Raw genomic sequence first — 18132 nt, 5'->3', positions numbered from 1 at the left:
TTAACACTTTATTGGGGGTTGTAGCAGTGCGGCAAACCTCCGACCTGCCTAGCGGCTTATAGACTCCTTTTATCTATGAGTTAGATGCCTCACTCTGGCATGTATGAGGCACTTAATTCGATTACTCAACTTTATCTTCGAGAAGAAAGGTGAAAACTGGAAACAGATGCTGAAATTTACCTTTTGAGTAACTTAAACCATATATTTCTATTACCAACGCTACATCTGCACCATCGAGTCTCTTGATTTGACAAGCATACACTGTTGTTCACCCATTTTAAAATACTGTAACATAAAAGCCTCTTTTTTATTGGATATTTATGAATTTATTTTTTTGCTATTCTTGTTCTATAGCAATTCATTTATCTGCAGTGTTCATTTTCATGTTTTGTGCTATAAACCACGTTACATGAATGATGGTGAATGTATGATGATCTAACAAGTGTTAGTAATAACATACCGGTATGCAACCTGAAAGATTCTACTATAATCTACAGCAAAAGATGTCTTAAGGCAATACTTAGATTACTCAATCGGGTAATTACAATGTGAGAGCAGGTCTAGACTGAGGTCCATTTCAGCATAGAAGTATTGTATCCAAGTATAGCCAATTGAAATATTGTCTTTTTTTGCCTCGAACCATTAATAAAAAAGAGTGGATAACTCCTTTTTATTATTTACAAAACTGTTAAGTCACAGTTTTGTAAAGCCAGTTTTGTAAATTAATCTAAACAAACAGTTCAATAAACGTCCAGTCACAAAGTTGTCAAGTTTTGTAAAGAAATTATTTTTTTACAAATATTAAATAACCTGCAACAACCAAAGTTCCCGAATCAGCCGACAGTGTAGAAGCATTTTTACATAATATATTCATAGACTACTCCTTTACATACCTCATTGGAAGCAACCTGCAGGGTGGTACCATTGAGCTCAACGAAGGAAACAGGGGAGTTGCTGTAGTTGGCGAGAATATAGTAGGGCGAGCATTCTACTATCTTTGTAAGGCTGTTACTGCCCAGGGTTATCTGTACGCCAATCTAAACAATAGGAAATAGAATTTACTACTAGTGCTAGACTTGAAATTACCACCTGTTTAGCAAAAGGCAATATTAATGACTACAAGATGCTTGTATAACACATTTTTCAATATTGACTTTCAAAAATCAAAATCAAGATTGCAAGCCTAAAGGTAACATAGTGGGTCTAAAGATATGTTGAAACTGACAATGTTGAGCAAACTAAATTAATATACATAGTGATAATTCTTTAATAAGTCTTTGGTGACTGTGGTGAGGCAGCACAAACTGAACTCAATACAAACAACTGTCACTCTAAATGCACCATAAGAGGTATTTTGTAGTCTAGGTTCCTACAATTTGAACAAGTAGCATTTTTCTGCAGTACCTCAGCATTGTACCTAAATTTGAGAAACACTTACCTTGTAGGTAACGCTGTCAGATTTGCAATGTGCCGTGCCAGAACTGCCGATTGTATCGAGAGAGAACTTATCCGACCATTGTGAATCATTGATTTTCAAGCAAGCCTGCCATAAAAACAAACAAAACCCTTAGGATAATGCATGAGCTAAAACTGCATGATTTGATTAGCTGAAAAACCATGCATACATCTAAACATGAATAGTTAACAAGTGATATGAGAACAGATTGGTGACTTTTGCGATGATATGTTGAGTGTTGAATGACAAATGTAAAACTGTTATCTGTAAATTTGATGTGACAACAGAGCGGTTGTTGCAGATGTATACATACAAAAGGGATGAGTGAAAGCCAAATGTGCTAACCAATTTTTAATTCAGGTAGTTATGGCTTGTAAAGCACAAGCATAATTAGTTAAAAATGCTGCTAATTGGTAGCGTCTTGGTAAAGCTAATTGGTAAACTTGTAGCATTTGATTACAAACCAAAGAGATTGTACTGAAAACACAGCAATGATGAGTACATTCGACAGCTGCTAAAGGGAGAGACAACTCAACATTTCTTTCGTATTTTTATTAGAGAAAAGCATAGGCTGGCCCAAAATGTTAGTTCAATGTGATAGCAAGAGGTTTCACTAGGCAATATATAGCCAAAGCGATGACACACAAACTATACAACAAGATGTGGTACCTTTGCCTTTAAGAGCTTCTTTCCACTCTGCAAGTTTGACACACAGTCAGGGATGAAGGGCATTTGTAATGTAAGTCTTCAACATTGACCATACCAACCAAATACCCAGCACATTCACAGCATGTCATGAGACCAGCAGTTATATGTAAGCAACTGTACACAGGTACTTTAGTTTTGTAACGAACAGATTTGTATCAAAATAGACCGACAAACAGTACTTATAGTCTCAACTGATAGTTAAAACTGACAAGGAGCAAAAAGTAACTGTTCTATAAAAAAAAAATCAATTCAACTGTTTTAGTGTTTAACATCAAGTTTAGAAATAATCTTTAGGCATAAAACTTGAGAATGACTATTTTGACATACTGTTCTCGACAGCTGAACAAAATCAATGCACCTACCGTTAGTCACCTAAAGGATAACTTAGGAATTCATTCTCCTCATTAAATCAGGCTACATCCACAAACTCTAAGCTTAAAATACTACTTGTATAGTAGCCTAATTACCGCCGCACTCGTGATGTCACAGCAACACTAGTAATATGTTACTGCAACACTAGTAATATGTTACAGCAACACTAGTAATATGTTACTGCAACACAAGTGATATGCTACAATTTAATTTAAATTTTTTTTCAAAATTCCAACAAATTCCATTGAAAATATGGAGGAATCAATAAAAGAGTTCAATGATATAATTTGAGATTTCGTATTTCTAATAATATTTCGCCTTTCAATGCCATGATTTGAAAATTTGTATCCCTCGAGTCAATATACCGTACAATTTATATACACTTGAAGTAGGCATTCCTGTTAACGCTAGCATTATTTAATGAACAGAGTCAGCTAATTAATACTTTCAAATAGCCATCCGCAAGATGAACTTTGTTTCAAAATAAACAACCACTCTTATAACATTAGTTCACCTGCATGATAATCTAAGCCGACACAACATATTACTTGTTAGGTTTAATGCAAATGAACCATTCTTGAGTAAGCTGGTGTCATACATGTCTCAGATGTTTAGCAGCGACAGTTTGTCCGGAATAAGCATCTTTTCATGTAAATCCTAATTAATTGCGATAAAAATGTATATAGACCTGAGAAGATATAATAACACAAATAGACATTCCATGAACAATTTTTAGATCTTTAACAACAAATTTGAGCTAGAATACAACATAAACATATACAATTATACATTTTTCATATTACTTGTTATTATTCAATCGCGTATTAGGATACCAAACAACAAAATATTATTAAACCTCAAACAAGTATTGTGTTCTGAATTCTTTGTGACAGAATTCTTTGCTGTAGAAAATTTTCTACATAATATATTCATTATCTTAGGCTAAGTAATGAGCATTCAACAATAACACACTGAAATAGACTTATTCCCTTACACTTGTTCAAATTTAATTGGACGTCATTTATTACCTACAACCATAGAGTTATCTCCCCCTAGAGTGATAACTACACGAGCGTTTCCGGTGCCAACAAGGAGCGTTTAGGCCACGCCTCTTTTTTGTGCTAGTCAGTCGTAGTGATTGACTAGATCAATAACATCAGCCATGAGAAGGGTTAAACAAGGATCATGAATTTCCAGTTGAGATAGTAATTAATGCTCATATTAAAGAAATGATGATTATAGTTTATTACTCTAATATGTGCTTATTATTTAAAGCAATTCAATACCTACCAGGGATTGCTAAACATATTATGGAAATGTTTACTTTTTCATTTCCATAAACATAAATATTTCCAAAATTTTAGGGGAAATAGATATGGAAATTTTATTTTACAAGTATGGAAATGGTATGAAAATGGAAATAATATGGAAATGAATTATGGAAATGCTATGGAAATGGAAATAATATGGAAATGAAGGAGGGTAATGTTATGGAAATAATATGGAAATGAATTATGGAAATGGAATTAATATGGAAATGAATTATGGAAATGGAAATAATATGGAAATGGAAATAGTATGGAAATGAATTATAGAAATAGAATTAATATGGAAATGAATTACGGAACTTTTATGGAAATGGAAATAATATGGAAATGAATTATGGAAATGGAAATAATATGGAAATGGAAATACTATGGAAATGAAGTAGGGAAATGGAATTAATATGGAAATGAATTATAAAAATGGAAATTGTGACATACACGTAATCCCTGATACCTACATGACTTGCCAAGGCACTGAATAGATAGTGAGTGAAAGTGAAGGTAATGCAAGCAGTTACTCATAGATAAGATAGATAGTCATACTGGGGTTGTATTACATTAGTGTGATGGGAAGCTAATCAACTGCCATCAACTATGAGCTGTACTACCCAGTGTTGCCCGAGTAATAAAAAAGTATTTGGACAGAAAATTTATTTTTATATAACATTTACTATTCTAACTTTTAAACTTCATATCATGAGAAAATATTTTTAAGCAGTTTAAATGAATTAAGAGGAAAAAGAAAACAACTCTAAAGGTTTGCAAGCTTTTTCAAACAACTACAACTTTTAAATTTCAGATCATGAAAGAAGTGTTTTGTTGAAATAAATTAGGAAAAAAAATAAAACTGTAAATGTGTTTAAATGTAAAATAATTAGCAAGTAATGGGTAAATATAATCTGTTTAGCTATGATTACAATGAAAAATTATTTAATAAATTAGGTAATAAAAAAGTCAATTTTATTTTTATAAAATTATAGTTAGTAGAATTAAGTATAATTTATTTTTATTTAACATATAACAAAACTTACCACTTCAACTTTCAAACTACATATTATGAAAAGTGTTTTGTGTAATTGAAATAAATGAAGAGAAGAGAGAAAATAAAAACAACTGTAAATGTTTTCAAGCTTTTTCAAACAACTACAACTTTTAAACTTCATATCATGAAAGAAGTTTTTTGTTAAAATGAATTAAGAAGAAAAATGAAACTGCAAATGTGTTTAAATGTAAAATAATTAGCAAGTAGTGCTAAATATAATCTGTTTAGCTATGATTACAATAAAAAATTATTGTAATCATAGCTAATTTTTATTACTTTATTTAATAAATAAAGTAATTCACAACTACTTTTTCCTTGCTTTATTTAATAAATAAAGTAATAAAAAGTCTATTTTATTTTTAAATAATTATAATTTAGTATAATTAAGTATAATTTATTTTTATCTAACATATAACAACATTTGCCACTCTAACTTTCAAACTTTTTGCTTGCTTACATTAACCAAAGATGTCCACTAACTAGTGGACATCTTTGCTTCAAGCTAGTCTATGTATTTGATTGATATGTATTGAAATCTAATATTACATGCAAGGGCTGTTTGTGAACTGAGGTGTCAATGAATCACTCTATCACCATACAATGTCAATACTTTCAGTTGATGGCAGTCGATTAGCTTCCCATCACACCAATGTAATACAACCCCAGTATGACTATCTATCTTATCTATGAATAACCAATGATATACAGCCCCTCGTGTGTGGGGGCTGTATATCATTGGAGTAACTGATTGCATTAACTCACTTACTTAACACCATCTATTCAGTGCCTTTGCAATGCATGTAGGTATTGAATTGCTTTAAATAATAAGCATATATTAGAGCAATAAACTATAATCATCATTTCTTTAATATGAGCAATAATTACTGTCTTAATTGGAAATTCATGATCATTCTCATGGCTAACGCTATTGTTCTGTCGATCACTACGATTGACTAGCACAAAAAAGGGGCGTGGCCTAAACGCTCCTTGTTGGCACCGGAAACGCTCGTGTTGTTGAATGCACAGTTATCACTCTAGGGGGAGATAACTCTATGCCTACAACAACCTGGAGACTAACATTTATAATACAGCTATTGATGAATATTTAACACCAGTTTTTATTCACAAAAAAGGGATTGACACCAAATAGTTGGTCAAATAAACTGAATACATTTTTAGGATTTTAATGCATCACAGCTCAACTAGATGCACTAAAACTCAGCAACCACATCATATTATCAATATTCACCGTGAACAACTAATTGGTTGCGTTTGTAAAGAAATAAAAACTCCAAAGTGTCATGTTAGGTTGTGACATTGACATGGATAAGAAGGGGCATCATCTGAGGCAGGGAGAGAAAGCATGACAGGGATAAGAAGGGGCATCGTGTGAGACGGGGAGAGAAAGCATGACAGGGATAAGAAGGGGGCATTGTGTGAGATAGGGAGAGAAAGCATGACATGGATAAGAAAGGGGCATCGTGTGAGACAGGGAGAGAAAGCATGACATGGATAAGAAGGGGCATCCTCTGAGACAGGGAGAGAAAGCATGACATGGATAAGAAGGGGCATCATGTGAGACGGAGAGAGAAAGCATGACAAGGATAAGAAGGGGCATCCTCTGAGACAGGGAGAGAAAGCATGACATGGATAAGAAGGGGCATCATGTGAGACGTGGAAAGAAAGCATGACATGGATAAGAAGAGGCATCGTGTGAGATGTGAAAAGAAAGCATGAGAAACGAATGAAAACTAGAAACTGATGAGGACGCATAGAGATAAAATGAGAGAGAAGGAGAACCGTATATGTATAATATATGTGAGTTGCATAATACACAAAGCACAGCATGACAAAAAGGTAGTAGCAGCGACTAGCAACTAACCATCAACTAAACGAACAATATCAGTGAAAAATGAAAAGACACTTACCTTTTCCTTTGCTGATTCCAACTTCTTGAAGCAGAACAAGAAGGGTCTATTGTAAGTGGCCTCATGAGGTATTATAACCTCATCCCGGGCACCAGCTGCATTTTTGTAGAACAAGTCTAGCCCGGTTCTGTTCATGAACCAATAGGGGCTGTAGAGTGTTATAGCTTTAGCCAACCCATCCGTTTTACAGCACACAGCCAACCGCTGCAACAGCACAGAAAGACATCCTAACATGACACATAGCGCACAGGATTGACCTTTTGTGTGCCATTTGTTATTATAATTCTGAAGAGTATGTAGAATTGTAATTACAAAATTGTTTATATTATTTGTAAAAATAAAAAATCAATGGTTAGTCGTAACTCACCTAACGTAAAAGCAAATAATATCTGGGGAAAAAGCAGTACATTTTAAATAAAGCATTAATGAGTAACAATGAGTATAAAACTCCAACTGCTAGCCGGGCTACAAGTTCACAGAAACATAAAAATTCTATCACAAGATTCTATCACTAAAGACAGAAAACGGTGCTTAAAAATTAATTAATCTTTCAGCTTACAAATTCTGCAAAATCTACAATGTACAGCATCATTACTGTAAACTATGGAACATCCTTAAAATCGGCAGATGAAATTTTTATTGACTATGTGCTATGGTCCTCTCAAATAATAATAGCTGTCTCCACTCGTATATGTATTTATTGACTATGTGCTATGGTCCTCTCAAATAATAATAGCTGTCTCCACTTGTTTATGTATTTGTGCCTATAACGCAGTTGAATCAGTTTTAGCTAGCACCAATATTTATCTAACCATCAGACATTTTAAACATCACCTGACTAATTTAAAATTGGCAAGTCTGGCGCTCAAATGTGCTTTTGGGGTATCAACAGGGTTAACAAGCAGAAGCTACATACATGTATATGCTGTTGACATTCTCTCATCATAATTGCTTCCAGAGACTTATATTGATATAGTCCAAATAAATGAATAATATATGCATGGTAGGATTAAAATATTGAAAATTACTTCACGTACACTTCAAGTTTCTACATTTGATGCCTATAAAAGTTGGTGCTTTCTCATGCAATTAATGGGGAACTTTTCAGATTCGTAGCTATGCGATTTTATGTAGTGATAAAACAATCTTTGCGAACAATGTCATTTTCATTAGTATTACAACATGATAGTAAAGAACTAATTTCCCAACACCACGAACAAAGGTTTGCAAAAAGAAAATATTAACCCAATGTGAAATGCGACGTGTTAATATGAGAACATGTTTTATCAAAAACTGGAAAAGCATAAATTACATTTTGTTCATACAGTGTTTGTAACTTCACTAGCAGGTATAAATATTTAAATTTAACATTTACAAATTACCTCATCTGTCTTTCTTGTTTAATAAGTTACAAATCAACCGCTTTTCGAGCTTTCAAAGAGTAACTACTGAGCGTTAAAGAGAAATATTATTCATAATAAATACAATCAGATATAATAATAAATACAATCAGATGCCCCTCTCAAGATCTAACGGGATACATAAGGTGACAGATAAACATGCAAACTACAGAAGCACAGATAAGAGCGGTATGTAACAGATGGAAATGACTAGTGAAGACATAAGCATTAGATGTGTCGGCCATGTAAGCGTGTGTACTACCTACCAAACTCTGGTAAAAAGAAAAACATGAATTTAACAAGCGATAAAAATCAAAGTGTTTATGCACTCAAACAGCAAATGCGTAGCTGCAGCGATATACAAAAGTAGAATGTATGAATATACACATGTAAATGTTTGTAATGTGAGAACACGTTTATCATTCGACTACTCGCTGAGATGTTTTTAACTTCAGATGTCCTATAACTATAAATCCCTAAATATAACATGACGGCTGTACACTCATGGAAAGTTGTCTTATTACTGGTTACAAAGAAAAATATTCTGAATTCCGATATCATTTGCTATTGCTATCATAGCGTTGTATTGATAACCAATGCAGAAGAGACTCATATATCCTTGTGGGTTCTTTTATTCTGAGGAAGAGGGAACAATGCAAAAAGTAAACAAACCTTTGACGCAATTTCAGTGTGACCAAAAGACATGCATATTACCTCATGTTGCTCTCAATTAGGCTATGTAAACGGCAGACAAAATTTGTATGCGACAGAACTTAACATCTGATATCAAAACATGAACTAGTAAATGAAAAACCTGATGTCACTTCACACTGCAAACCTTAATATTAGAAGCAACTTTGTGGCTGACATTCATATTCAAAAGAATTACTACAGTGAAGAGAGCACAAAAATAAATGAAAAACCATGCTAACATATTTTACTTGTTGTTTATAGCTGAATTCAAAGTTTTAAGATTTAGGTTGAGAGTGGTGATGCTAGAAGTTCGATAAAAAAAGGATTGGATAAAAGTACAACAGCACCAGTTTTATAGTATCTTAAACTCTAATGTCATTAGAAATCTACGAAAACTGTAGAAAATAGGTGTGATATGTTGCAAACCCCTTTTACCTCAATACAAATAATATATTTAATATAATTAATATATTTAATATAATTAATATATTTAATATAAATAATATATTTATATAAATAATATATTTAATATAATTAATATAAATTGTTTGCTAACTGATTAGCTGCATCATTACCTCAAAGTAGTATAACTAACAAAAAACTTAAACCAATAATCAAATCTTCTTTAATAGATCTGCAGTTGAAAATTCAAATAGTTTAATACTGAGAGCAAGTTTAAACTCACCATCTGATATATGACTCAGTAGTCTTCTATGCGGATTAGATATTTTTGCAATTGAACTATAAAATTGAGTTTTACCTGATATACAAGGATTTGTACACGAATTATTCAAGACTATGACAAGATCTGCTCTTAGTCATGGAAAAAATAAAAAAATAAATTTTGCAAGGTAATCTGAATGCTGCGGAGCTGTACCTTTACTCGCCCTCATTGTTAAAAACATCAGAACATAACACTCAGCATATCATACATAAGCACGTTGAAAAATCTTTCTACATTTGCTAGTTACAAATAACAAAAGTTTGAGATGACATTTAAACTTCTCAATTTAGTAGATCGTTATTTCATTGGAAGTTCTAAAACGGCCATCAAACCAGCACAAGTTTTCTAATAACACTGACTCAATTTTCACAAAATCTGATACAGGATTTTAAGGGCTTTATTCAAATATCTCTGTTTGAAGTTCAACTAGTTTGAGAATATTTATAAATGCCAGATTCTGAGTCATAAGTTACAAAGAGAAGTTTAAGTTTAAAATTCGGTATATATTGACACTCATTATGGTTATCTATGTAATCTGTAGAACAGAGGAAGGTCATAGCGCACTGAAACTACTGACAATACAACAGGAAAAACAGCTCTAAATCACAACCACTATATACTAAGGGGAGAGTTGACTAGCGTAGCGAGTAAATAAGGTACATACAGATATCTGCGAAGAATGACCGTCTCTCACAAATGTCCAGCTTATAAACATCTGATCAGTGTCATCGATAATGCCAGTGTAGGTCCAGTCACTGCCCAAGTAATCTTTGAGTACGACTCGGCCAGTCTGGCGGGTGGCAGCACAAGTGTGCATGGGAATCATCTTGCCCTGCTCTAATTTCAACACTTTGGCCTGCCTCTGAAGGTGAGAAAAGATAAATTTTAAAGATGATTCTTCGATTTACCCAGTGAAATACCTAAAGGCTTTGAATCTCCAAGACAAATTATAAAATGGCTTACTGAAAATCATGACAAAACTAATATAAAATACAATACAATGTAACACACAAAAGATATTTGGTATCCAAACTGCAAAAGTGATTTTTGCATCAGCGATTTTCATATCGCGCTGTGCCAAAACAGCTGTTTATTGTCAAAACGGTCTGATAACAATGCTTGCTATTTTATATCTTCAAGTACTTTTTAGAAGAATTTGAAAAGTTTTATCATACTAAACAAGAATAAATATGGATGGCTGTTATTTCTTGTGATATCATAATGTAAGACTGAGACCACACAAGTAACATAAAATGCCAGAAAATCTGCAGAATCTACTCAAACTCGCATATATACAAGAGTGACAGTTTTGTAGAGTCAGTTTTGTAGAGTCACAGTTTTGTAGAGTGACAGCTTTGTAGATGCAGTTTTTATATCTATTTACATGCTGATTAGCAGCATCCAACAAACCAGCCAAAATTTAAAGACAAAACTTCCATGATGGGATTCATCCCATGCTAAATTAATCTTCCAAAATGTTCCAGATTTCATTAAACATCATGGCGTGTCACCTGATATGGTAATGTCATCATATTCAACAAAAATGATCACAATAATGATTCCATGTCATTCTTTTCTGATATTTTGTAAGATTCAAGGAGACAAGTTTTGCAAGATATTCTTGTGCATGAGGTTGAAGGAAAATGTACCAACGAGTTAAGCAGCTTACCTAGTGGTGTGCTAAATAAACTTGAGACCTTTGTTAGGAGACTCAAATTCTCATTGAGATCATTGCTACACATTGTGAATTGAGTCATAAACTATATAGCCATAAATTATATAATAAATTAATGCTCATGTTATCCTGATTTTAAATATGTGTACCAAACAATCGTAAACTAGTGTTTTTGAATGATCATGTTGACAAAAATCTAGACTTTAAATGGCTGAATATAACAATCTGTACAGACATGATAACACCACATACATGTTTATTTACTTATTTCAAGTCATATAAATGTATATGAGCCTGGTTAGTAGGCTTCGTGTAACATCAAACTAATTACCACCAACATTTGTGTTAAATCATGAATGTGATACACTAACTTAATGGTCCATCTCACAACCAAACAGCTCCCTACGCAGAAATAGATAACTTCAATATAAAGCAGTGCATTGAGAGGTCAGAGTTCATAGAGCCTGACAAGATGACTTACATCAAGTTTAATTTCGACAGCGTAAGGCAGCTGGTTGAAGAAGACTATTGGTGATCGCAAGGTCACGGTGAAACACGATGACTTCATATCATCTGAGGATTCTGAGTACACAGCTTCCATCTTGGCTTGCACCTAAAAAGGAACAACAGTAGACAACTCTAGCATTGCACAACAGAACATCGTTTAACCTATTGTAATTTGTAAGGATCTACATGTACAGTTTATAATCATAGTCATCGATGAACAGTTTATATTATTTATGGTTCACTGTTTATAAAGGTTTAAGTTAACCAATGTGAAAATTGAATGATCATGATTGTCTACCCAAACATCATTTCAATTATACATCGTCATAAATATCATAACAATCACTAATTATCTGTATAGCCCATTACTTTAACCAACCAGACACAGGTATAATTACATGTACATATTAGGGTTAACTAACCAAACATGGCTACAATTACATGTACATTGTATATATCAGGGTTAACTAACCAAACATGGCTACCATTACATGTATATATCAGGGTTAACTAACCAAACATGGCTACAATTACATGTACATATTAGGGTTAACTAACCAAACATGGCTACAATTACATGTATATATCAGGGTTAACTAACCAAACATGGCTCTAACTACATGTATATATTAGGGATAACTAACCAAACATGGCTACAATTACATGTATATATCAGGGCTAACTAACCAAACATGGCTACAATTACATGTGTATATCAGGGCTAACTAACCAAACATGGCTACAATTACATGTATATATCAGGGCTAGCTAACTAACCAAACATGGCTATAATTACATGTATATATTAGGGCTAACTAACCAAACATGGCTACAATTACATGTATATATCAGGGGAAACTAACCGAACATGGCTATAATTACATGTATATATTAGGGCTAACTAACCAAACATGGCTAAAATTAAATGTATATACCTATCAGGGCTGACCAATCAAACATGGCTACAATTACATGTATATATTAGGGATAACTAACCAAACATGGCTACAATTACATGTATATATTAGGACTAACTAACCAAACAGGGCTATAATTACATGTATATATTAAGGCTAACTAACCAAACATGGCTAAAGTTAAATGTATATACCTATCAGGGCTGACCAATCAAACATGGCTACAATTACATGTATATATTAGGGCTAACTAACCAAACATGGCTACAATGACATGTATATATTAGGGCTAACTAACCAAACATGGCTACAATGGCATGTATATATTAGGGCTAACTAACCAAACATGGCTACAATTACATGTATATATCAGGGCTAACTAACCAAACATGGCCATAATTACATGTATATATTAGAGCTAACTAACCAAACATGGTTACAGTAACTGTAGCCATCTAACTGTTACATGTATATATCAGGTGTTGAAAGGTTTAAAAACAAACAATAGGACATAAGTAGGAGCAAGCGCTGTACCATGATGTTATACATGAAATCTTCATTAGCAACGACACTCGAAACAAGCTTTGACGATTCCTTTTCTTTAGCAAGGGTCTTCCATTTCACAGATTGCGCTGACATTTCAACTCTGCAACATAAGAAAACATATAAAAACTTGACTATATACAATGTTGGTATTTCCTATATAAGGATGTAAACTTTGCATGTGAATGTAGAAGAGCAACATTGATCAGAAAGTTAATAACCTGCTTTCTTTAAAGTGGAGTAAAAATCAACACTGAACCAAAAAGCAAAATAAAACACTTGATTTTGATTGGCTCATTTTATAAAAAGAAATTCAATGTCTAAATAAAAATTAAAAACAATGCACTTGTCGTAAATAGTGAGTTGTAGCAGCACTATGAACATTATGAAAATTAACAAATACCTGTAAAGTAAAAGAACAGATCTATAGATAAACAGACGAACCGCTAATTCATCAGCATTTGCTACAACTCCAGATCACTACACTACCTTTAAATGATACTAATACATAAAAAAATATATCCTATAGAAATATGTATATATCCTAGAAAATATTTTATCAGTGAAAGCCAATACGGAGTACAAGACAGCGTTCACTTGCATTGTGTAATTACTTTGAGAGGTTCAAACTCAGTGACTATTGCCTAATAAGAAAGCATTTTTTCAACAAGGGTTGCCGGAAAAAAGGGAATCAGACAGTAGAAATTGTCTAATACCGCATGGGTAATAATCATGTTGGAAACAACTTACCTAGGTTTCTGAATCTACAGGCAACAGTGACCTTTATGTGAGAGTTTATGATATAAACCATGGAACCATAGCTATTCAGTTCATAATAGATGTCAAACAACAAGGAATTATACAAAATCAAAGAAACTGAAAACTTTCCATCAGAAACAAAATGCTAAACACAACCTATCAATGCTTCCATAAAACACATCCAATAGACAAAACATCTGGCTTGTATAAAATATTTGCAGCAACATGAGCTTGTTACCACATGTAGGTATCATCTTATAGCATTAAGTTAGTATGTTATCACATCAGCTAAGACAGACGTTACCCATCTAAAGAAGGCATGCACTTATGAAAGCTGACTAACCCATGAACATGTGGTTTAAAGTATAGTGCTTGATGATTTCCATATACAACTTGAAGTGGTAAGCTGAACTTGTCACCAGGGTTCAAGACCTTCAGTGTGACGAGATTATCACTGTTGTCCATGTAGAAAACCGTGACTACCTCATCCAAAGTATTAAGGACCTCTGTATCTGACCTGCAGGATAGACTAAGTTTGTAGGTAAAGTAGCGACTGCAGCCTTTACACTTGTGCCTGCAAGCTACGATCTACATGTTATGCCTACATCTATCTGATATGCCCGCATAGTAGTGATACAAAGTACTCCTACAAATATCTGCATGCCTCAGCCAAAACACATCAAATGACCAACAGTTAGTTTTTACGCTTTGGTTTAGCAATTGTACAATTGGAGGCTCGAAAATTTGCTAGAGCAAAACAAAATATTTCCAGCATAATGCATGTAACGATAACTCTTAACAGACTACTTATTGTGATTTAATCCCGGATACATTGCTATTTCATTTAATTTATTGTTAGTGTATTTTACGTATCATCATTGTCATTGGTGCTAAAAACTCTTTTGATGCATTTAGGGCAGAACAAAAAGTTCCTCCGATTGTGACAGCCTTTGTGCAATTACTTTTAAAGCAATGACAAGTAGGGTTCAAGTATTCAATTGCATAAAAACAATTGCTGACAGTTTGTAGCATAAAACACGATTAGAGCTAGGAATATTAATTTGTATAATTTTTAGAGCTAGTGTATGTTGCTACTAAAATCCTTCATTTTGAGAGTGGGAGGTTGACCATGGGTGGCTTCTACTGACACTGGGAGACTCCCACAGACAATCTCCTTTTGTTAGTGAGAGAGCCTCGGTATGCAGTTGACCTACTTAATCAAAAAACGCTTCGTTTTACTTTAGGTTACTATTACTGGGGCTTATCTAAAGGTAATTTGTAATAGCATAAACAATAAATATGGAACTATACAAGAAGTTATCTCACCCATAACAAGACAACTCGTATTAATGATGGATTACCAAAAGCTTAGCCGTAATATTCAAGGCATACAGCTCAGGATAAGTTTGAAATTAGATATTGGTGATGGTGTGAACTGCTTGTCCTACGTTTAGCTTTCTTTACCAACCATTATACTACTTTACTAGTACCTTGAACAAGTGTATATAAGTTAACCAAGTATAGAAGTTATAAATTAACTGTTATTACCACATAAGCACCAGAGTGACAAGTTTGTAGTTAGTTTTGTTTAGGAATGAGGAAGAGAGTCTGGCAAGTGCAGACAGATAAATAGAATGATATGGAATGATTTAGACCCACTAGTGGATCAATTCCAAGAACCATATAAACCATGGCAAAGGTTAACATATGCAGCCTGTATGATCCATGATGGTTGAGTTTTCTTAGGCTATATTGAATCTGAATTATCTATATATTAATACGACGACATGTGGTGTGTTAGTTCGCTATTTGTCACACTCTCGTCAGTAAGCTTGACTATAATAAGAGACGGGTATGTTCTTCCAATCATCCATCCAAACACACATAGACAGATGCAGATAAAGGATTGTTATAAGCAAGATTCAATCCTGCAACATTAAGTTTGGTAGACAAACACTCTAACACCTGTGCCAATCAACCCTCTTTAGGTATTTCTGAATAATTGTGCGCATACTTAATCTCTGGGCTTTATCAGCCCACCTGATGATCTCTCATAGTAAGTTAGCTAACGTTCCGAGTTTAAATTAAATAATGTAAATCAAACCTTATCACACTCAATTCAAACATGTATGGGCTAGGAAAAAGATGGTTCATATTAAAATATCATGTCACACAATTTACAAATATAAAAACATGTGGAAAAGTAAACATGGCAGCGAAGTGAACATGAAAAAAAACTAGTAAAATGTCAAAATGGTTTCTCTCAACTTTGGTTGACCGAAGACTAACATGAGCTGTTGATTGCCTCTGTTGAAGAGTTCTAACTAAACAAAGAAGACAGAACTCGAAAATTATCACAGGTTCTGCTAGTCTACTACTATAGATTACCGGTAGTTAAAAACTGACACTCTAGTATTAATTACTTAGCTAAAGGACCACCATTATAAACTATTTATAACTAGTACAGTCATACCTCGACATACGAGCTTAATGCATTCTGAGACTGAGATTTTATGTCAATTTACTTGTGTATCACAGACTTTTTCTATATAAAATAACTAAATACAAATTAATCCGTTACTATACTATGAAAAGAACACATAAAACAGGATATTACAATGAACAAATGTGTTTTTTAATTGTTGCAATTCAGCGCCTAGGCTAACAAAGTAACAAATACCTATGACAATACCATGTATAGTACTCAATTTTTTACCTTCGAGACAGACGTGGTGGCTAACGAAAGTCTGAGAAAGACTTGACAGCAACACGTTCGGTACACTAAACTTTTGTGATGCTATGTCACAGAAACTTTGAGTTTAACTTCAATGAATTTAATTTACTAAACACACACTTGAAGACAAGTTTCAATCTTTTACTAAACATGTTTTAATTTTGCTGTCTTAGTTTTTTGTTATTCGTTTCTGGTTTGGCGCTTTTTGCCTCGCATTCGCTATAACTTTTAGCCAACATTTTAAAAACTTTTCAAATAGATTCGAGGAGCAAGACTGAGCGATACTGTTCTCAAAAGCCGCATCTTGCATACTTGGCCATAAAGTGGCCACCGAAAACCAAGCATATCTAAAAAATGACTCGTATCTCAAGTACAAAACTTGATCGTATCTCGAGTTTCTCATATGTTGGGGCACTCGTATGTCAAGGTATGACTGCATGCTTATTTTTAAATTTTGGTCAAAACTAATTTTGCGATTGTTTTCAAACTGCCCTGGGCCCAGCGAAAAGTTTGAACACTGTCAAACTAAGCACGATTAACACTTTCTCAACAACAATTCACCTAAACATAAATTCAATATTCAATAATAATTAAAGTTTTAATAATGCACTATGAGATAAAATTAATTAATTTAAATACAATATAGAAATCCATTAATAAATGCGCACAGTCAGTGAATACACACCTGAGAGTAATGAGTCTACGACCAAGATCAGCAGTTGTCTCCACAATCAGAGCCTGAGGTACCTGCTGCTTAAATAGATGGAAGCAGCGCTTGATAGCCTTTTGTATGACCACCTCTCTTGTAGCCTCATGTTCCAACATATTGATGGAAAGTTGCAACTCTTGCCCCTCCTGTGGATTAGTGTATAAGAATAGTTCTTACCAATAAAGGAAAATTTTCTAATGAAATACACTAGGAAGTCACCGCAAAATTAATCAAACAATGAATGAAAAGAAACCTGGGCTTGTTTGAGGATGGAGACATGACGGCTCATCTTTTTCCGCTGTAGCTGAACAGACTGATTGGGTTGCAATGTAGCCACTCGATTTTGAACATCGACCTCACCGTCTGGTATCTCCTAAAAATTATTGTGAAAACTAACCCTATTACATTTCATTAATATTTAAAACTGATGCATAAGAGAGTTTCAAGATAATTCTTTTTGGTACTGATACATGTTAACAGTGAAACAGAATAGATAGGGTGAAGATAGCTCTGCCCAGGACAGACAAATATGAAAGTTTGCAATAAAATGTAATTCAATGCTTGTTGGGCCACTAGCTATACCCACCACAAACATCTAAACAAAAAGAATTCCAACAAGATCGAGTTTATTGCATATATC

General features: G+C 33.6%; 1 protein-coding gene across 1 annotated transcript in view; it reads right to left on the bottom strand.

The window, feature by feature from the left end:
* LOC137399435 (intermembrane lipid transfer protein VPS13A-like) overlaps positions 1-18132 on the bottom strand; it is a 102578-nt gene that overhangs the window by 23910 nt on the left and 60536 nt on the right. The window contains exons 38-46 of the mRNA XM_068085540.1: positions 17746-17865; positions 17469-17638; positions 14393-14566; positions 13282-13393; positions 11805-11936; positions 10313-10510; positions 6832-7035; positions 1439-1543; positions 894-1037 (exon numbers count right to left, since the gene is read on the bottom strand). Coding sequence (XP_067941641.1) covers positions 894-1037; positions 1439-1543; positions 6832-7035; positions 10313-10510; positions 11805-11936; positions 13282-13393; positions 14393-14566; positions 17469-17638; positions 17746-17865 — 1359 coding nt within the window. The remainder of the gene's footprint in view (positions 1-893; positions 1038-1438; positions 1544-6831; positions 7036-10312; positions 10511-11804; positions 11937-13281; positions 13394-14392; positions 14567-17468; positions 17639-17745; positions 17866-18132) is intronic.

This window comes from Watersipora subatra, chromosome 7, assembly GCF_963576615.1.
Source record: "Watersipora subatra chromosome 7, tzWatSuba1.1, whole genome shotgun sequence".
NCBI classification, from domain to species: Eukaryota; Metazoa; Bryozoa; class Gymnolaemata; order Cheilostomatida; family Watersiporidae; genus Watersipora; species Watersipora subatra.
Note: the sequence above shows the minus strand (reverse complement) of the source record. Positions and strands in the feature narration are given on the sequence as shown.